The sequence below is a fragment of the Strigops habroptila genome, chromosome 9 (genome assembly GCF_004027225.2).
Source record: "Strigops habroptila isolate Jane chromosome 9, bStrHab1.2.pri, whole genome shotgun sequence".
Classification (NCBI taxonomy): Eukaryota; Metazoa; Chordata; class Aves; order Psittaciformes; family Psittacidae; genus Strigops; species Strigops habroptila.
Window position 1 is genome coordinate 8,961,265 of NC_044285.2, and position 27,132 is coordinate 8,988,396.

At 40.0% G+C, this 27,132-nt stretch overlaps 1 protein-coding gene across 8 annotated transcripts in view; it reads left to right on the forward strand.

Moving 5' to 3' along the window:
• The window catches only part of ARNT2 (aryl hydrocarbon receptor nuclear translocator 2), a 103,865-nt gene that overhangs the window by 60,239 nt on the left and 16,494 nt on the right, over positions 1-27,132 (forward strand). For all 8 annotated transcript variants that reach the window (XM_030497661.1, XM_030497664.1, XM_030497663.1 and 5 more), the window contains 8 exons: positions 1,017-1,082; positions 1,538-1,623; positions 10,376-10,452; positions 12,115-12,249; positions 12,913-12,987; positions 16,594-16,745; positions 24,022-24,094; positions 24,252-24,375. In XM_030497661.1, the coding sequence (XP_030353521.1) occupies positions 1,017-1,082; positions 1,538-1,623; positions 10,376-10,452; positions 12,115-12,249; positions 12,913-12,987; positions 16,594-16,745; positions 24,022-24,094; positions 24,252-24,375 (788 nt within the window). The remainder of the gene's footprint in view (positions 1-1,016; positions 1,083-1,537; positions 1,624-10,375; positions 10,453-12,114; positions 12,250-12,912; positions 12,988-16,593; positions 16,746-24,021; positions 24,095-24,251; positions 24,376-27,132) is intronic.

Here is a 27,132-nt window from a genome sequence, read left to right on the forward strand (position 1 = left end):
AAGACATACCGCCTGGCAGAGAGGCACTGGGAACATTGCTTTTTCTTCCTTCAAGCTGCACACAGTGATCACGTGAGGAGGACTTTTTTGTGCAAGGAAAACTAGGCCTAGTGTCCGGTTTACAGTTGTTCCTTGGCTTTTAAAACAACAATTCAGATTGCAGTTATTTCCTAGCACTCTGATTCTGTAAACTCCAGCGCATGAGAGCACATGCCACTAGCCCCATTGTTTTGGGAATTCTAAATTTTATTTTAATTGTTCATTCCTTCTTGGCAGTGACTGATGTGAAAAAAAACAAAAACAAAAACAAAACCCAAACTTTGTGGGAAGAATGAGCTTCAAATAACGCGAACTTTCCTTGTGGTTACTGCTTTCATTGTTATTGTTCTTCTTTTCCATTGAAAATTAATTGTTTTTACCCTTCAAACTGCTCAGCTTCAAATGGATTGTTAAAATTATACAGTTGGGCATATTTAGTAATATCAAAAAATGTAAATGGTCAAGTGTTAAAGAAAGTTACTTGACAGTGTAAGAAGTAGTCTGTTCTTGCAAACATAGCTGCTAACATTGTAGCTGGTGTATGGCAGTTGAAATGCACTGTCCAGGGGATATGTGGAACACTGAGATCATTTTCGGTGGATATATCCATATCCAAAAGAATATGGATATATTCTTTTCTAGTTTTCACCCTTTTTTTATAGTATTTTAAAGTGTATCTGTACTTCAGCCACTCTCGGAGTATCTATTTCAAATAATCTTTAGGTTGGGGGAGTGCAGGAGGGAAACTTCTCGTAGTGTCTTCTGTTTTTCTAAAATAAAAAGAATGTTTGTAGCACACACAAAAAGCTCAGCCTTTGGAAGCAGCAAGTTCTGAGAAAACATGAATCTGACTTTCTTCCAGAAATAAATATCCGTTATTGTCTACTTAAATATGCTAATAAAGATCTTAAAATGTATTTTCATCCTGGGTATTTCTATTCCTTTTTGAGCCCTTTCAAATATTAATTTACTTTTAGGTGTGGAAATGCTCCTCTGGATCATTTACCTCTGAACAGAATAACCACCATGAGAAAAAGATACAGGTACTATTACTTAACTTATCACAACAGTTAGTTGCCATAAGCACTCTCATTTTCCACTGGGCTAATGCTCCCTCAAGGAGTATGACCTGGCCAAACATCTCCATTAGCACACGGCGTAAAACAGCACTGGGGCTCAGGAGAGGAGAACTCACCACTAAATTCAGCTGTTGGCAGAGTCATTGGATCTTTTTGCAAACCAGATCTTTTTGCACGAGTCACTCAACTTCTTTGTATTAACCAGCTCCATTCTTCAGTATCTGTCTCAGAGAAGTATTATGGAAAGTAGGTATGGCTTGAATAGCATTTAGTGGAGCTGACGTAGTACAGAACTCCAGGTTTGTTGTTTCTAACGTGACTTACAAATACCAGTAAAAGATTAGTAGTTGTAGTTTAAGAGCATAAAGCTATTCTGCATGTCGATCAACACGGTATTTTTGTGTTTCTTTTTCTTTTAGGAATGGCCTTGGCCCAGTAAAAGAGGGCGAAGCACAGTATGCTGTTGTCCATTGCACTGGCTATATCAAGGCTTGGCCACCAGCAGGTGTGTAGCTATCTCACTGAACGTGCTGTGCACCACACTGTCTTCGAGACAGTTGAAAACCTGGCTCAGGTTCCTCTGCTGGTACAAAACCAGGTTGAATTTCAGTGGGATAACCAATTCAGTCTCATCTTGAGAAGCTTTTGATAGCAAGAAATCAGCTGTTACTCCCTGTTTTTCCATGTGAAACCCTTTCTACTTTCATTGGCACAGAAGAACTGTAGGAATTGTTGGTAATGCAGGATTCCAGCAACTGGGATCAGAAGTTTTCAGTCTGATAAACCAACATAAAAATTGACTGATTATAATAAGGTAGACACAAAGCATTTGTGCCACTAGAAAATACCAACTATGCTTTTATACTTAAGCACTGAGTTGCAAGCACCCATGTATGGAAATGTGTAATTTAGGCGCATAGGCCTTCCCAGTGGTGGGGTTAGTAGAGAATGTTCGGAGATTGCATTAAATTCTGTTTTGAGGCTGCTTTTCTGGGAAATGAGTCTTGGCATATTGCTTTGAACTACAGAGAAAAACATTTACCTACTGTAACTCAGTATTACTTATGGGAATATTTACCTTCGAAAAATCCAAGGAGGAGACAGCAGAGCTCATCCAAACACCATCATGAACTGGGTGAGTTGACCTTGGCGTTTCCAGTAGTTGGAGAGGCTGTTTGCAGTATGACAGTGCCTGCTGGCATGAATCAAACCAGGAGTTGTCCTGCCCTTTTGTGGTCATGTACCACAGGCATAAATCACATTTGTGCAGGGATTATGGATGCTAAGAGGTGGTTTGCACCAAGTTTGTGCAGTGGTGTGCAGACACCAGCATGCAGATGTGAACTTCTTGTTGATTTCCTGCTGAATTGCAGTTTTGGAAGAAGAGGAAAACTTCCCCTTTTCTTGCTAATGGGATTAATATTCTTCAGTGTGCTGTAGGAGTCAAAATGTTCCAGTTTAATTTCTGTCTCAAAAGAGCAAGAGCACAGTGTGTGTAAATTGCCTTATGAAAATGAAAGGTTGGGAATTTGTGGGGGTTTTTTCTTCCACAGAGATTAACTTTTCTATCAGTAATCCCAAACATACTTGAATTCAGCCTTGATATACAGGATGTCTCTTCAGGAAGGTGCAGGTCAAATGAGATTTCTTGCAGCTCCTTGCTTAGCTTGAATGAAAAGTTTGGTGCATGTTATGGGATGTTTAAAGAGGTCTAACACTTCAGGGTGGATGTTGCTAATGCAGAGCTGCAAACTCATGAACTTGTGTCAGTGCTGGGTTGCAACATCAGCGGTGTATGAATTCAGCAGAGGAGCAGGCACTGCTGTGCAGGAGCATGGCATGTAAAGGAACTTTGGGATCTTCGAGTGCCCAGTTGCCAGTTATCACATTGTAAATTCCAGTTTACTTTAGTGAGGTGTTGTCCCCATCTTGAGCTCTTCCAAAACCTCACTGCTCTTCTATACCTAATAAGCTCTTTACTTTCCAGTCCTCATTAGATTATGGGAAGTTCATGCCAGTGTGTTCTTGGATTATATTTCACTGAAGATCAAGTGAGAGTTTTCCTGCCTTGTGTCTGTCTCTCTCCAGTGTTCTGGTGCATTTCCAAAAGGAGGTCATATCCTGTCAGCCTTGACTTCGCACAGTTAAACCAATCTGCTTCTTCTAATCTCCATTCTCACAAGCATTCTCCTCTTTATCTGTTTGTCTTTTCTTTGCACTTGTTTGTGTTTTCACTTAACTTTACAAAATATGGGTCACTGGCACTGTACACTCTTGTTCCAGGTGAGATTGTAGTGATGTATAGTGAAAGTGGTATTTCCTATCTTGACTAACAGTATACAGCACAGCATGCTTCACTTTTGTATAGTGTATCCTGCTGGCATCTTAAATCACCTAATATATATATATCAGGCTGCCTCCTTCTCAGTTGTCAAGTCCAAATCTTCCAGTTTGTAGCAAAAAATAGCTTTGAATTGTGTGATCTTTCAATTAATAATATGAAGTTTCATCCCATTTCTGTTGCTGTACTTTATGGCTGTTATGAGTCCCCAAGTGCATGCTTATGCATTTAGTAATGTTGAATTTCATCCCATTTCTATTACTCCACTCCTCAAGATCACATGGTGCTCCCTTATAATATCCCAGTGCTCCTCCACAATTTTAATGCCTCCAAACTATAGCACAATCCTAAGGGATGTTTTTGATTTTGACAGCCTTATGTGGAATTTCAGTGGTCTTCTACGTTACCATCCAAATTGTTACTCATAATAGTCATTCCTGAGTGCCTTTTTCAGGGCATGTTGTACTAAATCAGAGGCTCTTTCACGAGTGTTTATTTGCCCTCCTAGTCTTCCCCACTTTGTGTTGGTGATTGTCATGTATCCATTGACTTCTGAAGTTGAATGGGAATGTCCATGGGCCGAATTGGTCCCCAATATATGTTTGGGTAAATAAGTGGCAACACCACTGCATTTGTTCTCATTTCCAGTGGTAATTCAACCATAATCTGTAAAGCAAATTAAATAACTGCAGCAGTAATTGAATTTGCTAAGGCTTTTCTACCCAGTAATAGAATTACTTCTGTTCTAATCAGTCAGAGAGTAGCAAGGCTCTGGCCTTTGCTTCATCTCTGGCTTCTTGGGAATAAATGGGTTTGTGCTAAATTACAGCTGTTAAAAGTTCAGCTATGGAAAGGATGGTTTTCATTTATTTTTCAATTGCCAAGTGGACACTTTAATATAAACTCATCCTTTTCTTTCATAGATGCAATGTGGCTTGTGCATTGTACAACCAATACGCAGCACATGAAACATACTTTCATAAATGAAATAACAACTATTTAGCAAATGCACTTAATGTGATTTGTTTAGCACCTGGTATTTTCTGTTTCTGGATGGTATGGCATTGTCTGTGGCCAATGTGTTCATTTTTTTTAGTCTCACACGGAGTATAACGCAACCAATATTAATACAGAAATACCAAGGCAAGAACTGCTCTCTGATGGTTATTAGTGTGAGAGACTATCAGATTTGACAACGCTGCTGCTGTGAGCAGTCTGTTAAATCTCTTAGGTAATTTGGGTACTTTAAAAGGTGAAAACAAATAAACTACAGGCAGCTGGCCATCGGTGTGATGGAATATTTTAAGGACTGGGGTTTTGTGGTTTTGTTGTTGTTGTTTTTCCAGAGATCTAAAGTAGAAAGCAAATTCTGTTATGGCTCAGGTTTGTGGTCAGCATGAAAACACTTTTGCACATCTAGCCTACCTTGTTTTGCTTTTTTCTTGCTTTAGTGGAGAAGGAAGGCTCACTTACTGGCAGGCTGCCTATAGCCCCTTTTTCAGTGAGAAATAGGAGAGAAAACACGAGAAACATCATGGCTTGTCCTTCATTTAGGCTGTGTTAGTTAATGGTCAGTTCATTTTTCTCCATTTCTCTGCAAGAGAAGGGTAAAGCTAAGCTCAAGTGTAAAACCTGGCATATGATACCTACACGCTTATAGCCCCATAAGTTACAGGTTGGCCTCAAGTAATAGGGGTAAACTTTGTGTAGAAGTCAAAGGAAAAAGGAGTCAGATACTTCAGAATGATACTCCAACCAGTTATATGTCATATGTTATATTAAAGAATGACCATGTAGTGTTGGATTATTTTGAATGAGGTAAAAAGACCCCTTGTCTGAAAGTGGCTGAACACAAATTTCAGCTTTTGTCCCTCTGTTCCTGGCAAAGCAGCACAGTTAGAAGAACTTGGGATCCTTAGCTTAGACAGTGCTTTGAGTTCATAACCAGTCACAAAACTGGGAAATGTTGTGATCATTCAGTTTTCAACTTGTGGAAGCTTTTCTTCTATTATTTTTCTCCCCTCTGAGTGTCTCATTCCTGGAAGGAAATGAATCCTATGTGGTCTTTATGATATTTTCCTAATAGGTTTTTTGGGGTTTTATGCCATAACAATTGATGGAAAATATTTGGTGGAGAGAGAGATGCAGTATGTCAGGATGTTGGTAGTTTTCTGTAAATGAAAACCAAGGACCTGCAGAAAAACACATAGTGAAGAAAAAGAGTAGATAGATACTTATTTCAAAAACTTCAAATAGAAAGTCCCAGAATAAGGTTAAACTCTAATGTTGAAATCTTTTTTTCTCCTTAGTTAAAGAAGAAACATTTTAGTCTTCCAAGTCAGACTTACCGTAACGTCTTAACCACAGCATGCCAAAGCTGTTAGGTTATTTTAACGTTTTGGCCAGAATCGGGACATTTGTGCAAAGTACTCCCTCTTCCAATACAAAACAAAATAGTTGCTTGAATATTCTTTGCAGTGCTGTCATTTTCAAGGCTTTTTTTTCCTTTCTTTTTCTAAAAAGAGAAGAATTTCAGTTTTGTTGGGTTTCTTTCATGAGATTTTTCCTTGGTATTCTGTAAACATCCACAGCCTTTTTCCATTGTGTATGGGAGATAGTCACACAGTGCAGTTTCATGCACAGACGTGTAACTATCAGAAATGGTTCTGATGGAGATAGGCATTAATAGGGGATTGCTGGTGACCACTGGGCACTTAAATAGTGTCCTTCTGAAGACTTATAAATCATTTAATTCTGAGTGTAGTGAAGTAAAACCATAAATTCACTAACACTATTCTGTGTTTCACAGAAAGATAGAGAAAAAAGGAAGAAAATGGTTCTGTTGTGTTGTTAGAGCCAACTGGTAGCTCTTTGGGAAAACTAGTAAGTTCCTTATGTCCAAACACATGCTGTTGCCCAGTGGGAAACTGTTTGCTGGCATAAAGAACACTTGGAAATTAAATATAACCTTTCATGGCACTGCCTTCTATTTGTGAGGCTCAGTTGCAGGCTGAGCTTTGTGAATTGTTGATATCAACTTGAACAAGCATAGCACTATATTTATTATTCAAGAGGAGCATATATTTGGTGTTGAGAAATCCAGTCTCAGGGTTACAAGTAAAGAATGTGAATAACTAATGTATGTTTATTTTGTTGATGCTGCCTAAAGCATGGCTGCTTTCTTCCAGGAACTTTTTTTTGGAGATAATGATGGTACTTGGTGATGTTAAGGAACAATAGTACATTATGTTAAGAGCTGGACAAACCGGTATTAAGTGCAGTGCATGTATCTTTATTTACCTGACTATACTGGAGTATGTTCAATAGGAGGTATGCTAAAGCAAAAGTAAATCTCTTATACAAATGCATCCTTCCAAAAAAGCACACCCACAGCTGAATCTTTGTAACTATCAGCAATTGAACGAAGAAAAGAATTTCCCTTTATGATGGAATGCTGTCAGTAATAGCACCTACATTGCAGACGAGCAGACAGTCATTTTGGCATGTTTTTACTCTAGGCACGTTTAGGGAAGCATTAGCAACTCACTAGGTCAGGTATTGATTAATTCCAGGCAGATTGTTTTTTATTCATGGGGTGTCTTGTGAGACAACCCAACTAATACATTTTCCACTGTGTTATACAGACCAAATGTAATCCACCGAGGGGGGGGGGGGGGGGGGAAGAAACCAAAAAGGTGAAAACTAGAAGAGCATCCCTTGCCAAAAGAGTGACATCAGAAATGATGCTTCTTAGCTAGGTTTAATTTTGGAGCTTGTTTATTGCTTTGAGTTTATTTGGGCAGTAGCAAGCATGGACCAAGTTCCTAAAAAGGAAAGCATGTTTGAAGGCTGCAGGAAAAAAAGATTATGCAAAGTGGAAGCCATCCAGCTGAGTGTCTTTGCTGTCATTCTCAATACACTGTGCCGCTAAGGAAATGATTGAAAAAGCTTTTGAAGTCAAGGAAAATACTTTAAATTTGTCCTTCTCAAATGGAAAACTCTATTTAAGAGGGATCTTTTGGTTAAAGTTATCCAACTAGAATGCCTACAGTTATTTCCTTAAAACAGCACTTAGGCCATGTTTAAGTGGTCTGATTCTCAGAAGTGCCAGGCACCACCAAGAAAATCCTCTGAAGGTGGTATTGTAGGACCTAGAATCACTCACCGTCTTTGAGATCAGACCCCCTGTACTGAGGTGTCTGAATGTAACCGTATGTTCATGTTATGTATGTATGTTCATGGTGTATGCTTCAGGCACCAGCTTTTAAAATGTTTGTTCTTTTGGCTGATGGTTGAGCATGCCTCGCTGCTGAGTTCAGGACTGAGGAAATCCATCTCCTGAAGGGATGCAGTCCTAGCTGCCATCTTCCTGCCAAAGTGTTGGGTCAACTCTTGGGTAGCTCCACTGCTTTCTTTCCTCCCATGATTGTTTTTGTACACTGCTGCATTTCTTTCATAGCAGAGTCAATGTCCTCATGCTCCTTCCTAAACACCATTTCATTTGTCCTGCTCTCAGTTCACACCTCCAGTCGCAACTTTGGCAGGTGAAACTTCTGGCTTCCTCTTCTTATCCCCTGCAACTGCACACAACTCTCAGTTAACTATTTTCTACCTATTTAAAATTAAAATTGCTCATGTGGAGGAGTCTATGTTTAGTTTTGGAAGCTTGACTGTCTCTGCGCACCACATGTATACGAGCAGATAGCAGCCATGTGTTTGCCAAAATTTTGTCTTAAAATGGACACAGATTTGGTTCCTTTTGGGTCCAACACAGATATGTTTGCTTCTGCTTTTTCCGAGTAATATTGTCTCTCAAGAGGCAACCAAATTCAGGTCCTTTGCCTATTGGAGCTGTCGTTAGCTTATTGCTACAACTTGTATTGAAGAAATAACTGTGTGTAAACACAGCAAGGAAGGAAAACAAAGTACTTCTGTAATTTGAGTCTCTTAGCAGTAGTTTTATGTCAGTGGTTTATGCTCTCCGCGGTATGCTGGTGTCTCAGAGCATGGGACTTATTTGTGTTTGGGATCTTATTTGTGGTTTCCTTAGTGTGTAGAGGAAAAGAGCCTGGAATAGTGGTGTGCGAAATACTGAAGCAAGGCTTTGTAATTTAACTGCCTGAAGGATCTGATAAACTGCAGGCAGTGCAGAATAGTCCTACAGGGAGGGTAAATGCAGGTTGTCTTCATTTCAAGGATGTTCTAAATGAGTTGAAGAATCTCAAGTGAAAGTTTGGGTCCCTAGTGACCCACAGAGGGACCTTCATTGGAAGCACAAAATAATGTTTAATTGTAAAATAACATGTGTTGATTCCACCCAGTGATATTTTTAACTGAAGTGTTTAATGATAATGTATTTCTAAGGTCACATACTGCCACCTTGATCTTCCATACAGTTTCTAAGAACACATTTCAGAGGGGTATCCTGGCATTTGAAGGGTATCACATAGGTTTAGAAGCTAAGGAGTTATTTAGAGCAGAAGTTTTTATGTCTGGGTAGCAAGATCATTGTATAGAAGACAAGGGGGTTTTGCCCAGCTCTTGTAGTGCGGCATTGAAATTCCTGCTGCACCCCAATTTCCCATTTGTTAGAAGGGACAATAATGCTGCTTCTTCGTAAAGCTCCTGAGATCCCCTAATAAAATCCCAGTTATCTGCTGGGGGCTGCAAATGAAGTTGCACCCCCAAAATTGTGAATTCCATTGCAAAGGAAGTTTGCATATACAAATCAAAAATATGGCTTTTTTTCTTTTATACTTTGTGTATTTTATTTTATCATATAGCTCAATGGGAACTGAAAAATACCCATAGAGTGCTATTTAGAAACTGATTGTCAGATAAGATTCAACTGTTTGATGGAAAATAACTTCCTTCAGAGACTACTTCAGTTTATTCAGCAGCATTTGTAGTCATTTTACAAAGGTGTCATTTAAGGAAGTTCTATGCTGTCATCCTCTGCACGGTCCAAAGATTGACTTACATTGGGAATTATGAACTTTGAGAATAAAGTGGCTGTTTCATAATTGGTAGCTGCTTTGCAATTTATTTCATTAGTGCTTTAAAGTGCCTCTTAAATGATTCACTGCCTGTTGTGACTGAGTTCCTTGAAAAGCCTTGTGAAAGAGTTTACAAATCGCTTAAAATAAGTCAGCAGTGTCACTTTTGGACGATGTTTTTTTCAAGTGCTTCATAGGAAATTGCTATCTCAAAACTGGAGTTGGGAAATAACCTTAACTAAAGACTTAGCCAACTAGCAAGTAAACAGTGCTAATGTGAACGTTCCTATTTGTGAAACACTGAGATGGAAAACAGTACACGTGTGTGTTTTGAAATGATTCCTGTGTTTATAATAGTTACTCCTGTTACACAACAGAAACAAGCACTATTCACAAAGCATCCGCATTTTTTCAATCTTTCAACGTAAGAACCCAGATTTAGTCCATTATAGAAAAAAGTAAAACCAGCTGTTAAATATGAGGATGAAGTTAATGAATAATCTAGGCTCTGCCTTGTTTTTAAGGATCATTATAATACATTATTCACAAAGAAAACTGAACATGATGTGCATTCACTGACCAGATTAAGTGACCACATAGTTCCAGTAACATGCTGTGGAGCAGTACTCATGGAAATGTTACTGTCCATCTCGGTTTATAATGGAATTTTTGGTTCTGTTTTGTCCAGCAGCCAAAATTGCTGCCTTGGATACTGTATATGCATGTGAGGTATGTAGGATTGAGCATGACTGAGGAAGATCATCTGATCTGAACCCAGAGATGATGCCTGAATCCTAGAGAGGACAATAAGTTTATTTTGAATGATTTAAAGCATCTAGAATAGTACAGAACCAGTCTAGCAGCATCTCTGCTCATCTCAATTTCCCCATAATAACAGTGTTTGTTATCATTTACTCTAGGAATGACTATACCAGAAGAAGATGCTGATGTGGGACAAGGTAGTAAATATTGCCTCGTGGCAATAGGAAGGCTTCAGGTAATGCCAGTCTTTCCTTATACAAACTACTTCCAAAAGCGTAATCAGTGTTGTGGTTTAGTTGTAAAAGATTTGCAAAAAGTTCTGGTATTAAGCTTTAACTTTTAACATGCCTCCAAAATATAAAGCACCTTGATGTCTGTGTGCAGCCAGTCGCTTGTTTAGAAAATGTCAACAGAGCAAAATGGAAATGTGGTTTTGGTGCATATGCATACTTAATCCAGTAACAGCAGCAAAGATGCTCATGGAAGATGAACATGTACAGATCTGCTATTTTCTGGGGTGTGTAGGGCTGGGATATTGTAGATAGTGAGAAACATGGGAGTACAGGCACTGCAGGTAGTAGGTTAAAGTGGCTCCCAAAGCCAGTGATCTGCTCCCTGCTATTCTTCCATTCATTCTCTCTCTCTGGCAAATCAACTACTTGATATACTCTGATTGCAGGAGTTATTCTGAAAATGGTAAAGGTAAGGTAGTCAAGAGGCACTTCACAAAGAATAGCTTTATTCTCAGTGTGTATAGTGTTGTGTGTTCAGATGTGATGTCAGCCAAGGGAACTGGCAGGATAAAATTTTACTTCCTTTTTGTCCAGATGGTTGCAATCGATGCATTACATTTTCTTCCTTTATCCATTGCTGACGAGAGCTCTGAGCAGGAGCTAGAGCAGTCACGGTGAATCTCCTTCACCGCAGCAGGAAGACTAATTTTTATCTTCCCAGTCTGGGAATTCTGCCATGGGTGAACAGGTTTGAGCCTCTTGTATGATCTCCTATTGGCGTGCACTCATTGCCATCTGCTAGGATGGCATCACTCCTTCTGACAAGGTAGAATGACCCTTTCATTAGAGCACAGGTGCCAAACTCATCAGAGGAGAACAGCCTGCACATTACTGCAAGTGTTAGCACTTCTGCAGAGCATGTCTCCATTGTGATGGCAGAGCCGAGCCGCAAAAGTATTGCATGATGGTTTTCAGGTTAATCATGCTTTTATAATCAAGGGTAATATATTCCGCTATTGGAGAGAAGGAGTTGTGGGGATTGATATGTTGCAGCTGCCAAAGAAAGAAGATTTCCAAGAAAATTACATGAGTAACATTTGGAGTGTCAAAACATCTGTTAAGTTGAAAGATCCAGCAGGATATCTGAGGAAGAGCAAGAGGAGGCTCTGTGGATGGGTTTAGTCATAGAGGAGTGAAGGTGCACTAATTAAAACTCTGTTCTGTAACAGCAGATTGAAGCCTTACATACAGTTAACCGGCTAATCTGCTTCAAGACAGCAAAATAATGAGATTTTGTTCTTTTTGCATTGGGACCTCGTTAACAGAGATAGCTCTGAAGGTTTTAAGAAAAACAGTGATCTAGTTTGTGTCCTCAGTAGGAATCCATGGATATGAGTCCGGCTGTACTTATATCCTTGCTAAATCCCTCCTTCTTGAGAACTACTTGTGTGTTTGTTTTCCTGCCATGCTGTTAAGTCTAGATAGATGCATTAGAGTGAGATATTTGCAAACTAGGCTAAAGGTTGTTGTGTGTCATTTATCTGTGCTGTTGTTTTATTTATGACTTCGTTTAGTAATTAACAGTCTGCCAACAGATTTTTTTCTTTAGCTCAGTGATCAAATTTGACTTAAGGTGACTGTTCTGTGGGCTCATTTGGTCCTAGGTGACCAGCTCTCCAGTATGCATGGACATGAATGGCATGTCGGTCCCCACTGAGTTCTTGTCCAGGCACAATTCTGATGGAGTCATTACCTTCGTTGACCCAAGGTGCATCAGCGTCATTGGCTACCAGCCCCAGGTCAGTGAGGCACTGCAAATGTGGAGATGTTTTAAACCTTCACAGCTTTCCAGTGAAGACACTTCTGCGACAGAAAGTTAACAGTGCTTGGAGAGAGTTTTAATCCTGTAGATCTTTACTTCTGCCAATCTATTGAGCAGTAAGCAAACATCATTTATGGCATCTATTATCCTTTAGGCTTACATCTGCTCCTTTGAATAGGAGGCTAGTCACAGAACTGAGTAGGATAGTAAATGAAATCCTGACTACCACAACTCTTCCTCGGATAACTCTCAATAGTTGCAGTTTGGAAGAAAAAATAATTTCTTGCTCATTTGTTTTTCCCATTTATTTTTATTTTAGGTAGATTTATAGTAACTGTTTTTACAAAACTTAGTGCCATAAAATGAGCTGTAGTAGAGGATGTCAGTCTCTTCGAGGCACCATTTCACAAGTATTAAAAAAATCACTTAGAATTCATTTGTAAATACATGTATCTGTGCAACAGAACAAATATAATGTGGAACATGATGCCTACAAACCTGTTTGTATGATTCATCCCCGATTAACTGAGTAGTCCCACTAAGGCTGGTAGATGCAACCTCTGCAAGGACTACTTGCAGATCTGCACATGGATTTGTGTTGTGGTTTGGGTTTTTTACACAGCTTTATGTTTTATTCTAGGATCTTCTGGGGAAAGATATTTTAGAATTCTGCCATCCTGAAGATCAAAGCCATTTGAGAGAGAGTTTCCAACAGGTGCCATGTCCTGCTCCTTTTCTTCCATGATTTATTTATTATTGTTGTTATTATTTTGTTCAGAGAAGTAGCTTTTATTTTACATTTCAAGGTACTTCTTCTGTTATGCAGGAGAAGGAGGTGCAAGATACAAAACAATTTGTTTATCAGTTAGTAATCAGTTAAGCTGCATAAATGCTGGTTTAAGTGCAGCATGTGTGTTGGCTGTATTTTGAGAAATCAGTCAACATAGTTATACATTTTGCTTTCTTTTTACAAGAAGTTAAATGGGTGTTCACTGCACAGCTAGAGCTGTTCTGGAGATGCCTGTACAGATCCCACTATGTTAAGTGGTAACTGAAAGTATCTACCTCCCAAGATGGGCTGTTGAGTTGAAAGTACTTTTACCCCTCTAATGCTGGATTGTTTGTGACATGAATTCTCTGCTAGCGTAGATGATATACTTCATATAAGTTGATGGAAGTTGCACCACTTCACATCAACAGAGAATTTGACCCTTTTTCCTATTAGGAAATTGGAATGCGGAGAGAAGTAACAAAAGAAATACCACATATGGAAAGAGTTACTGATTTGGATTAATTTTTACAGTGGGCCACGTTTTTACATCAGCTATATCAAAGGCATTTATTCCGTTGTAGAGCTTAGTGTTACAAATTGGTCTGGGACATACAGTAGGAATGCTTTCCCAAAGCCCTCTGCATGTTGCTGGTCTTTTCAGCACCTTCTCTGCTGCGCTAGAGATCATGACATATTATGTTTGACTGATCATTGAGGTTCACTTGATCTAAGTGGTTCCAGATTTTCTTGACAACAGCCTATAGCTCAAGCAAGATTTGTTGATCCATCTTGCGTTGGATGCTGAGATGTATTTTCAGCTGTGAAGCGTGGATAAGAAGTGACTTCTAAAACAATTTGTATAGCTAACTTTTTATTCAGGCATGGCATGCAAAAACAGAGCTTGAAAAGCCTCTCTGGGGAAAACAACTAAATGCTGTTCTGTGTTGATAGGATAGATTGTGAAACTGAGGTTATGGTCTCTACAGAAGCATTGGAGATACTGTAGGATGTTGGTACTCCTGAGCTATTTCTCACCATCCCCTCCTTCAAGCGGAGGCTACCAGCCTCTCTGCTGAGCTAGCAGAAAAGACTGTGAGCACTCTGCATCCACTTCAGTGTGCCTTCAATAGGCTGAGTTCAAAGAGCAGCTAAAGACTTTTCGAGATGTTGATTCCCAGGCAGGAGCCTGTGAGAGTTAGATGCTTTACATAGATCACCACACCCAGTCATCTTCTCTGCCCCACCTTGGTTGGGGGTGCGATGCTGCAGGTGAACCTACCTGATGGGTAACTGTTATGAGGAGTCAAGTCCTACTCCCCATCTTCTCTCCTCTCTGACCTCCCCCCCAACCCTTCCTACTGTCCTGATGCTAGCACAGATGGACTTGCTGGGTAGGCTAGCTAGGGGACTAATCGCTTTTTCATGGGACCAGCTTTCAGCTGTTTCAGCTCCCTGAACTTGTGCCTGATCGCACCAGTGGCGCAAGAAGAACAGCAAGAACACATGCTGTTTTTCACTAGTGCCCAAATGATTGATTCGATTAATTTATCCAAGAGACAATGACAGAGAGCTGCTGGATAATAACATGTCAAACATCCGTCTCTGAAGCGATTGCCCGGGGCTCTGAAGGGCTGACTAACTAACATTCAAGTTAATGACTTCTTCCACACGGTGTTCACCAAGAGCGAGATCAGGCAGTGGGAGGCTGCCAGTGTATCCCAGAACTGTGTTGTTGAGGACTTCGCTGTCACTACTCGCTAGTAGGCACGTGCACAAATGATTTGCTGGATCAGACCGACATGATTTGCTTGAGGTCATACAAAAAGAGAGCAGGAAAAAGTGCAGATTAGAAGTGAAAGTTCCTGTTCACTCAACCTGTGTCCAATCTATGAAAATACTGTGCTGGTTCTTTGGTAGGCAATTCCTTTTTAAGTATATTTTTCTTCAGTAGAGTAGCAGTATGATTTGGGCTGTTCCTTCAGTCGTGCAATAAAAGACTGAAATAAACAGTTAAGCTATGCACCAGGTGGTTTTTATTTCCAAAGAATGTAAGAAAGCAAAGGTTAAATATTAGCTTTGAATTTTTTGTGCTATCTTGTTTGTGTGCACTGGTTTAAGACAGTTCAGGATTTTCCCACCAGTGATCTATTGTGCTTTATATATTATTACAGAATTAATGTTTGCTTAATTCAGACTTCAGGACAATAGATCACTGCAGTTTGTTTTATTATTGTTAGTTTGGCCATGGAAGTCTCTTCATTAAAAGGTAACTGTGATTTCCAATAACACTTCTTTTTTTCTAAAAACCCTCTGAAAACTTGACATTTCTAATTTGCTGACAGTATCAGAACCAGGTTGGGGCACAATAAAGGAGGGAGGGAGGGTTTTACAGTTTTTGGTCAATTGCCAGAATCCATCTCAAAGCTTTTACTTCCTTGGGAAGATAAATTCATTCATCAGGGTGGGAAAATCAGGCCAGAATAAGATAGTCTCAAGGCCAACATCAACAAATAGAGCTTAGTATCAAAGGATCCAGAATACAGCTATTGGATGTCCAGTAGGATGCTATTCAGATTGGACACTTTTACACAAGCCCTGTGGTTTTTACCCTGGGTGTGGTAGTAGAAAATTGCTGATAAAAGAATGTCGCTCACTGAACTCAAACTACAGAAGTAGTAAAAAAATAGACATTTGCCTTAATATTATTTTGAAATTTCTTGGACATTACTAAAGGGCTTTTTGTCTTCTATTTGCATTCTTTCCATTTAATTCTGTATCCAGTTGATCAGATTGAAATGCAGACCTTTGCAAAAAACAGGATTGAAGCATTTTTATTAATCCAGTTACTTGTCGATAAAGACAGAGGCTGGATACTGGGGGTTTCTCCTTTTAGAGAATACAGGCTGCAGATAGCCAATAGAAAATAAACTCCAGTGGATAAGAATTAACAATCCACAATGAGATGTGGCATTTACTTGCAGCAGACCTTCCCTTTCCTTCCCTGAGGCACTCCTGAGATAGCTTGGTGGAAAAACAGTAAAAAATAAACATAGATAGCCCAGGTAAGTGCCAGCTGAAGCAGTTAGAACAATATAAATTTTCTTCTGACTTAAACCAAGATTTTTAGATGCCACATGAAAGGCAAGCTACAGTGCCACTGATGCAAATATTGTTTTGAGTGTATTTCTTTACTTGGCTGCTTCTTAATTCTCACTTGATGCCCAACTATTGACTTCAACAAAACCTCTTCTATCAAAACCAGAATTTGAACTGAGCGTTGCCAGATGTCTGAATTCTTAGTTATAAACAAATAGGCTGTCCAAGCAAAGAATTTGCGCTCTGTTTTCATTACTACTGTTAAAATGGACAGTGGCTTATTGGTGTTCTCTTCTTTCAAACACTGGCTCACTCTTTCTTCTTTTGAAAGCCAGAATGGGTCCATAGCTTTCTGTAATTCAAGTTTAAAACACACCAGTTACTGCTGTTTACTATTCATTTGCACAGGAGGTAGCAATGTCCTTATATTAACCTTTCCAAATGGTTTTGCAGGTTGTGAAACTGAAAGGTCAGGTCCTGTCTGTGATGTATCGTTTTCGTACCAAAAACCGGGAATGGATGCTGATCAGAACCAGCAGCTTCACATTTCAGAATCCTTACTCTGATGAGATTGAATACATCATCTGCACCAACACTAATGTAAAGTATGTGCCTTTCCAGATGCTCACGTATGGGGTTGTGAAATAATTTAAGCATCGCTTTTTGCTGTAAAGCAGCATTCTGATTATTTTTTTTTTTGTAGCCTGTTTCTAACTGCTTTTATATTTCTGTAACAGCACAGTCTGTAACAGGGTTTTTCTGCAACATGAGATCTCACAGTGTAGCTGTTTCTCTGTGTCATGATTCTGTGATGCTTCCAGGGCCTGGCTGCACTGGGGGAGAAATGTCAGTTATCTCTTATGTCATCAGACAAAGCCATTGATCTCAGTCCAGGCTGCCTGAAACTAACAGAGAGCTTCCAGCAGCAGACCAGCTGTCCTGATACTGGAGGAAGGTTAGCCTGATCCCTAAGCCAGAGAGACTTGCGTGTCCATGCTCATTGTGATCATACCGTTCCTTAGTCCTGGGCATCTTCTCTTTGAGCTGTCTACTCTTATGGCCCAGAAAACCGGCACGATCATTTCCTTAGTAGGCTTGACCGGGAAGGGTTTCCAATACTCAGTTAAGATCTAGTGGAATATCCCCAAGTATGGGGAAAGATCCAGCCCTTATCTTAAGAGGGAAATTGCAACATCCTGTCTTTGAATTAGTATTTTCAGAAATCTGTCACTGGACCTCTTAGGAGGAGGTCACCCCAGGACTGTAGTGGAGGTTCATCACTTTGTAACTGAGCAGAGAAGCTTTTGGAGCCTCCTGAGTTCTGAGCCACTTACTGCAGAAGCTAATCTGGCCTTGTTAAAACCATTGCTTTATAATGTGGGTTTTTTTATAAATATTTCTTCTTTCTAATATAAACTTAATCTCTTTCTAAAACAAAATCTGCTTCTGGTCTGACTAAAGATGTTTTGCCAAGTTTTTACTTCAGAAGAAATTATTGGTTTTCAGATCTCAACCTGTTTGACTGCATAATGGAATTGCTGAATGAGCAGTCTGCTAGTGGAGATGCATGCTGAGAGCCCTCCTTGCAAAACCAAACCCCTGGGGCTTTGGTATTTGAGCTTAGAAAGCTAATAAGTGTCTGACGGTGTTCCTTGAGTTGCTCCTTTGGACACAACTAGAAGGGCTGTACGTTCGATCACTTAAAACCCAGTATCACAATTGGTTTGCTCAGTTTTTTCTGCATACTCAAAAAGTCAGGCTTAAACAACTGAATAGTTAAGCTCATTGAAAAGAAGCAAATGTGTCTTGAAATCAGACAGCTAAATATCTCCCTGTCTGCACTGTGCATCAAAATAGATGTTTCCACATTTCTGCTGTCCCATATTTCTTTTCCAAATAATTTGTATATGCAAAAACAGGCCTGCAAAATTAAAAGTAACTTCTGAAATCTGTCCCAGGCTGGTTTAATTGGGTTTTGTTCCCAGGAGTCCAGAGATCAAAATGTGGGGCTGTAGACTTACATTGACTCTGGGAATGTTTTTTTTTGCTGAGGCTCCACTATACTGTTCAGCTTGGCATCGCAGCCCTTGCTGTGATGAACAGGACTGTGCCAGCTTCTGGGTCTTGTTATCTCTCTCTTGCTAGGTTTGAATAACAACCCAGAAATGTTGACCTAATATGGAAGTTGCCTGCTGCTACTTTGACAGAGGATGTTCCCTCTTTCCTGTCATGGTGAAAATGTTCTAGTCTGATGGCAAGATACAACCCTTTATACATCTGCTTTTGAATAGTAGAAAGAATGCATTATTCAAACTGTTTTCTGTTTTTCCCCCCGTTCTCTCCCACTTCAAAGACAGATTTCCAAAGAGGACTTACTGTAAATGTGCTGCTGTTCCTGCCTGTTTCTGGATATTTAATTTTCTTTTTTTGCACGTCTGGGGCCATGTTTTGATTTCTGATTTCCTAGAGCCTCAGGAGTTGTACGTCATGGTAACTGTTGATTTCCGCCTCCTTGTGAAGCTCCTGCTGGGACTGGTTGTTCAGCACTGACCCCAATGTGCGTGGCTGCCTTCACATGGTGGAAGTATCAGGTGCTCTGGGTCCAGCAAAGTGCTTCACATGGAGACCAAGCAGGGGTGCCTTCCACTGCAGTTGTAGGCAGTTCTGCCTGAGACACATTTTGATGTGTCTGTCACTGTGCTAACATAGCCAGCTCCATAACATACAGGTTTGAGGCAGTTCAGAACTCATCATGAAGTTGTAAAGACAATGTAGCTAAAATATCTAGGTTTAAATCAGTTTTTAACTCAGGATAGTTTAATGTCACAGTACACACATCTGTGTGTGTCTGTTAAAGGAACAGAGTTGGTCAGTGAAGAGAATTTTCCCAAGAGACTGTAGAGGGCAGTGGTGGTTCCAGTTGTGGAGGGTTTAATTGATTATATTTTGGTGGTTTGGTTTGTTTGTTTTCTTTCTTTTTTCTCTTTTATTTTTTTATAAAGATACTCTTCTGGAGCTTCAAACAGTCAACTTTCCAAGCTTGCTTTTGGTGTGGAAGGATAACGAAACATTAGGTTCAAATGTTCACTTAGTTCCTTGTGAAAAAAAGAAAAGAAAACTTCTCTCAGTTTCACTTGGGTGTAGTCATCCAAGAGAAACTTCCTGGAGAAATGAAGCATTTAACGTTTAGCATTTGTGCTGTGTTCGGCTGAAAAGAAGAGTCCCCTGTTTGAACACATCTTCCTGTGTAGCTGGGACTCTTTGATTTCCAGAAAGAAAGAATAATTGTGATCAGTGTTTACTTAATATACAGACAGACCAGTGTTTGAATAAAATAATCCGTCATTGTGACAGATAAAGACTACATGAAAGTCTTTTATATATCTATAAACATAAATATATATATATATATATAAAAAAAAGGAAGATATTTTTCTGACCTTTATGGAAATTCTGATGTTTCATTTTGTAAGCCCCAAAGTCCTATATTTGTGCATTTATGAATTCAACAGTTGTCCTGAGTCTCAAGACTTCTTGCCTCGGAGTGAGCTGGCACAGGTCACTGCAGGAGGCAGCCTGCCTGATGAATCAGCCTGGCTTGTGGGAGAGATGCTTTCTGTTTCACATTCTCATGGGCCAAAATACTAAAGAGATCAACTGTTCTGATAAAATTCCAGTCTATGATAGTGGTGCTGAAGACTTACTTTCTCATTGTCTCCATGCTATCTGTGAGCTATCTGATTCTTCAAGGCTGGTGTTGGACAGATCTTTTCATAGGTTGACTTGAAGCTGCAGGTTAAAAGAGGGTCTGAAAGAGGATTTTACAATGGCAGCCATAAGGCTTTTATTGCTCCTGTTTTGTCCAAACCAGACACAGGAAGCACATGTGCGTGTATTACATAAACATAGTTTGGTAGAGATACAGTAGTATTGTTTCTCTCTCACCATAGAGACTGTTAATTTTAAAGTTCAAATCCTTTTTTGGTTACTGTGATGCCTGGAAAAGGAACAGGTGACTTCACTGTTCATAGAGAGAGTAATTTGGCTGAAATTCTCTCCAATGTCAAAGGAGCTTTCACACAATCTTCCCTTTTCCTCCAAATACATTTACTTAGGTAAATTTGAATTAACTCTCAAAACCTTCAGATTAGCTGAACCATTCTTTGTTCAAGCCAAGGGCTTTCCCAGTTTCATACCTAACGTGTGGGTGAGCCAGAAGTTCCTGCAGTAAAGCAGGAGTCCTTTGTTGACCCAGACAATACCTTACGTGCTATGTTGGGTATCCTGTAGTGCCAGCAAATTTCTCTTTCTTTTACTCCTTGAAGCTGTAAAACTGAAATGGAAACCAAGGATGGTTTGGGTTTGAGTTTTGCCCAAACCAATAATAATCCCTTATTCTGTGTCATCTTTACAAAAAACATCTAGTGATTGGGTGATTGAAGGGACCTGCATGTGTTGACTGTTCAGTCAAAAGGGCTGGTTAGATGGCAGGGCGTGAAGCACCAGCTCTCTCTGGTCGGCTGGTCCATGAATTGCTGCACAGCTTCTTTCAGGTTTCAAGCATCATTTGAACTATTTCTACAGTAGCAGCAAACAACAGCAGAAGATACTAACCTGGCTTTGCATTTGAGTCTTATTAAGTGCAACATAGCTTGCACAGACTTCAAGGAAGATACTCTTTTAAGTATTTGGTTTTTGTAGGAAATGGTTTTGGGAGGTTGTTCCCAAAGTTCAGTGCTGTTAGCACAATGTCATATTTATATTGTACTGCAGCTTAACGAGTATTAGAGATGAAAGATAGAGAAGGGCAAAGGAGCACTAAGTTAGAGAAGTGCCTACAAAACAAATAACGAGTAAGTATGCTGTTTTGTTTGGCTCATTTGTATGTATATGGCTGAAGCAAGAAAACATCCTTTATACGGAACAGAAGAGACCTAATGTGCTGTTTATTGACACACGCACCAAGTCGGTGGTAGTAAAAACAAATGAAACAGTGTAATTAGCTTTCACGTTAACAACAGGATTTAATGGGTGTTTATTGTCCACAGAGTGGTATTTAGAAAAACTTCCCCATAGATTTGCCATGATTAAATTGCCTCCCGTAGCTCTGTGGAATAGTATGCATGTTATGCTTGTGAACAGAGAATTTCTTTGCATTCCAGAGGTAATTTTTAGGAATTCTCTGTTGACTAAAATAATCTGGAAAATCCACGGCTCTCTCATGACTTGGAAAGAACTGGCTTTTTTTGCATGTTACTCATAGGACAAAAGTGATTCTGTATCTTACATGTTCTTACACCGCCAGGCTAGCAGAAGGCTTTTAGCCATCTACTCCGATCTTCTGTTTGTTTCAGGTCGCAGGTTTTTGTCCAGTTTGCCATGAAAACCAGCAACTGGTGTCTGAGCAAAGTGTCCTCTGGAAAAGCATCAAGGGATGGAAAAACCTGTTACTTAGTTCAATAGTTTGTTTGAGAGTTCCCTCACGTTCCCGTTAGTTTGTGCCTAAATTGTCATTTGACTTTGTCTGCAAGTTTGTCTCTCGGTCCCTTGACGTTTGAATCTATATAGTTTAAAACTTAAAAGAAGATTTGGGTAAAAACCTAAAATAGAAGCCTGTGGCCAAAAATGTGTCCTAATTTTCCAGAGTTTCAAATCCATGATCTTGCTATTTTGCAAAATCCCATCTATTACCACTTGTCACATTATAGTGTCTCTCTGGGAGAACACCCACATGGTGTGTAATTCCTCTCAGCTGGGTGATGTTTCCTTCAGAGAGATGCCAGAAACTGTGACCACTGTCAAGTATCATTTGCAAGTATCAAGCTTTCTTGTCAGTCCAACTCCAATTTTATCCTCATCTCTGATCTTTAGCAAAATTTGGGGGTGGGTTATATCCTCTTTGCTAACTGAGCAAAGAGCCTCACAGAGATCGTACGCTTCTGCGCATCCTCAGGCCAGAAGTAATCTTGCTAATTGTGACCAAGCGACAGAAAGCAACTGTTGATGGAAGGTGGAAAACATTCAGATGATTTTGCAGCTGCTGAGGTTTTTTGCCATTACACAGGCAGTCTTCCTTGAGATGCTGCAGTGCCAGCAAGCTCCCAGCTTGGCCTCTGGAGGCTGGGTCAGAGCCCCTTGTGGGTACTAGCCAGTGCCAGAGCAAGGAACTCTGCCTTCGCCATGGCAATGATGCTCCTTCAGACAAGGGCTGCAGTGGAGCCTTTGCTTTTTACAGGGAAATCTCAAGCTGTTGTGCCTGTTTATCAGGTGGATTGTTGGCTGCATGCTGATTTCAGTGGGAAGTTGTGAAGTGAAGGTAGTGCTGTGGTCAGGGCTATTGCTTCTTAGGCTGCAGCCTGGGCACAGCTCAAACCCAGCAGTGTGCTGGCAAAACCCTGTGAGTCTCATGCTGCAAACAGTCACACAAACCTTTGCTCAGACAAGTGAGGTTCCTAATGACCCAGCATGGGGATCATATAAGTCCGAACAAGAAAGCATAAATTTGCATTTTAATAGTAAAATTCTCGTTTTAATGCAATCCTTTCAAAAGGATTGGGGTTTATTTCTGGTAAGCTGTACTGCACAGTAGCTTTTTGTGTAGAAGCTGTTTTGTTACAGTAACTTCAAAATGTCCAATAGCAACAATTAATATAACTGACTCTGATTTTTTTAATTGGGAGCTTTGAATTTGTCTCCTTTTAGAATTTAAAAAAGCGAGTGAAGAATTGGATTCAGAAGATCACTGTGCTAGATACATTACAACTATATAGAAGATCTGTGCGTTTTTATAAATGCAATATACAAAGACAATATTTGCACATGTAGAATGTGAACATGCTGACTTACCACCACTTGCATGCTGTCCCTACACGTCACCTGTCAGTTAATTCTCATGACTTCCAATGATATTGGCTAATTGTCATAGTTAAGTAACAGCATCAGACACTAAACACAAATTAAGTGCATTTCAAGGACGTGAAGAGTTTTCAACACTAAAGTTCATCGTTCTGCCAGATGGCCCCAAACGTTTATTGGCTCTGGCAGCTGCTTTTAAGTATTTTTCTATTAGGCTTAAACCATGACACTGCTGCACATTTCATTTTTCCTAAATTCATATTATTGGATTAAGGCTATTACTTCCAGTGATTTTTATCTCATTTAAACAGTGGATTTTTTTTCGTTCAGTTCTGATTAGCATGGAAAGGAGTCTTGTGTTTTCTGTAGCAGTAGTCAACACAAATTGATTTTACGTAATGTCTTGATTTTATATAGTAGCACACAGAATTTATTTCTGAATATTCAATGCCTGAAAAGCTTTCAAAAATTTAACAGAATCTGCACTTGGATCCTGATGGGAGTAGAATCAAAGCATGTTAAATAGTTTTATTACAAAGAAGGATTTATATGCAGTTCTTTCCAGCTCAACAGGTTATTCCATATTCATGTCTGACATGCTTCAGACAGAACTTTGATCACCTTTTCTTACTGACTGGCATAATTCTGTGTTAATGTTACTGGAGGTTTCTTGTTCTGTATGATCAGTGAAGAGGTCTGGTATAGTCATCATTAACATGTAGAAGACATTCTTGGTGTTTTAATAGTGAATTCTTAATCCTTTATAGGGAGGTCATATTCCATCCTACATTATTTGCCCCCTACATTTCTGTGATATTACAGCAAAACTCTTCATGTGCCCTGGTGTGTTCCTGTGCTGCAATCTTGCTCAATGAGGAGGCTTTAAAAACCTATTAATTTCACAGGAAAGGATTTACTCCATCACCTGAGAGATATTTCGCTTGGATTATAAAATAAGAGACTGTGGCTATTCCTTTTTGTATCTTAATTGTTTTTTGTAACAAAGTCATTTTGTCTCCTTTGCAGACAACTGCAGCAACAGCAAGCAGAACTTGAAGTACATCAAAGAGATGGGCTGTCATCCTATGACTTGTCTCAGGTGAAAGCTCTCACGTTTTTATTTTTGTGCCTCTGATCTTTTAAAGCATAAAGCAAGCGCAGATTTCAGCAAAACTAAAAGTACTTTGTGACTGTCCTTGAATTCCTTCTCATCAAATATAATGGAGAGAATTACCTTCCTCTGTGTATCTCAACAGGTGCCTGTTCCAAGTATACCAGCTAATGTTCATGAGGGTGGAAAGTCTGTGGAAAAGCCTGATGCTATCTTCTCCCAAGAGAGAGATCCTAGATTTGCTGAGATGTTTGCTGGAATAACTGCTTGTAAGTGAATGTCTCTGATGTTTAGTCTTTTAACACTGTGCTACGCTTGGTTACATGGTGTGGAACACAGCTTCAAGGGAACGAAGAGAAACTACAACATGGCAAAGAAGTTTCCAGCAACATCAGCCTTCAGGACATTTCCTAGAATTTGCCTGTAGTTGGTATTTCCCCCGAAGATGGTGAGGGGTAAATTCAAGGAGGGGAGGACAGCTTTGCTGCCACCACCAGCACCTATTTTTGATTCTCTTTTTCACAGGGACACCTTAAGCAGTGTTTGTAGATACTAAACATATTAAGCAGAACTTGCCATTTCTAAGTACATATTTTCTCGGACAGCAGATGTGAGTTCATCTATATAAGTAGACATGGATTAAGAAAGTTACCATATAGTTTTAAGATAGGCCTGCAGTTTTTTATCAAATCATCAGCTTTTACGTTGGTGCTTTCAGAGACACGTGCTGCCTTAAAGTGTAATAATATACTTGGTTTCTGGTCAGTTGGGGCACCTCCAGTCACGTTACCAGTGAGTGAGACCTTGCTCTTTTTCCTACAACTTTTGAACTTGTTGGCAAGTTCTTATAAGAGTGGTAAGAATCTCAGAAATAGTATGTTCTTCTATAGTTTGTGAAAGTTACTGAGAGGACAGTGTCCTTACTGAGTGTCCCCACCAAAGCATTTCCCAGCCCTGTTCTAAGAGAGAACAGCCAACTTGTCAGTTGGAGAGACATAGCCCCAGCCTGTGTTGCCTGTTGTCCTGACAGACAGAAGTCATTGAGAAGACTGGCAGCTGAAGGGGTCATCTGAGATGTATCTGTAGGAAACCAGGCTTGTTAATTCCACTGCTTGTGGAAGAACTCGTAAATTGTTTATTGTTCTTAACTGTCCTCACTGAAAAAGAGAAGTTTTTACATTTGTTTTAAATAAATCAATGTGCAAGTGTCACGCAGTGCATGAAGGAAATGACCCGCGGGGTTTGACTCCAGGGGTGTTGGGAGATGACCTCACTGCATAGGTTTCTTATGTCTGGATTGGCCTTTTCAAATGGAGAGGGCATTGTAACTGCAGGACAAACTTGATATTCTGTCCTCCTGTTGCTAGGACTTCTCTGTTACTTTTGTTCGTCCTTGTCTGTCTACTCTAACAGTGAAGTCAACAACTGAGGCCATAAAAGGGGTCCATTAGAAAGTAGCAAGAGTCCAACCCTAAACACCAGAACATGTTTTTCCAAGCAAGAACATCTTGCTTTTTGGCTGCCTTATTGGCTCTTTTTCAGGCAGCTCTCAACTGTTTGTGGGTAGGGGTTAGGGTTAAGGGTCTAGCAAGCTGTGAGGTAGCTGGGAGGTTATGTACTTGGAAATGCCATTTCTCTTTTCACTCTTATCAATTTACAGGCTATGCTTTCTTTGGGACATTCACCCTGTCTGAATTTCTCATGGGACCTGTGATCAAGGTCTTCTCTGAATGATAAAAAGAGATGATTCACAGTTAGAGATGAGATACGCTGTCCAAAACCAATATTGACAAACCTGCATGCTGCCTGCAAGACATTTGCATTATGTTGATACCTGATCTCATTCTCTGCTACGTTCTGTAAAAATACAGGTTTGCCATGGGGAGATTGTTGCCATAATTGCATGCAGTAGCCACACATAATTATAAAACAAAAGAGGGGAGAGGAAGCCTGGCTTCACCAATTCATGCAAGTGCCTTGAAGCACAGGATGATGTGGTTCTTACAGAGATCTACCTTCTAAAGGCAGAAACACTGGTCCTGCTAGGAGAAGGGCATATCACTGACCAGTACAGTGATGGGGTCTAGAGGAAACAGGTCTAAGAATGTAGGTAAAACACCAGAACAAAGTAGGTTTTCAATGCTGTACCAAGGGTGAGAGCAGAGAATTAGCGTGTAAAGGCCTGAGTGGGAATACAGCTGGGAGAGATGTGGGCCAGATTCAGAGGCTAAAGAGCATTCAGTGTAACTCGGGAAAGAGATTTTAAAGATGATTTAACTGCTCACAATTAGTTTAGCTGTTCCCTTTGTCCTGGCCTCATCCTGCAGCACAGACCCTGGAAGCTGCCATGGCAACTGTGCTCCACTTGAGGAATTCCAGTTCATTTAGTGCACTCTCAGTTTTGCTAGTGAGTTGTTCTCAAATATCTGAAGCACCCGCAGGATTTTGGCTCAGTCTTTTCCAACCCTGAGAGTTTGGTATCCCTGTAAAGGGTGGCCTTAGAAAATGGCACATCTCATACAAGAATGACTTTACTGCAAAAAACCCAAAGGCAAAATCATCTGTCCTTTTTCTCAGAGATATCCCAACCCATTCTCAATTCTTCCTACAACCTACACAACCTTCTCTGGACCTTGTCCCCATTTGTCCTTTGTTTTTTCGTGTGAGAGTATAGGTTTGCAGCCCGGACTCGGTGTCTGTGCTGGGCAGTGTTTAGCCAGTGAGGAATTTCTACAGATTTCTACATGACAGAGGAAAAGCAATGGCAGCTTGCATCAGTGGCCTACACACTCCTCCAAGGCTCCTGGGAGGTAATTTGAGGTGACTTCTTTCTTTCAAAAGGTGAGCTTAGATTCTTGTTAGGAACATAACTTAAGAAGAACTTAGGCAGCAGAGAAGAGCTATTGTGTGTTGGGAGGCCTTTGGTGAGCCATGTTAACAGGGTCTCTAAAAGCTAGGGAAAACTAAAATATACTCCTATTACTTGGTTGCTGAATGGGCTTTTTGTCCAGGAGAGCATCTTGTGA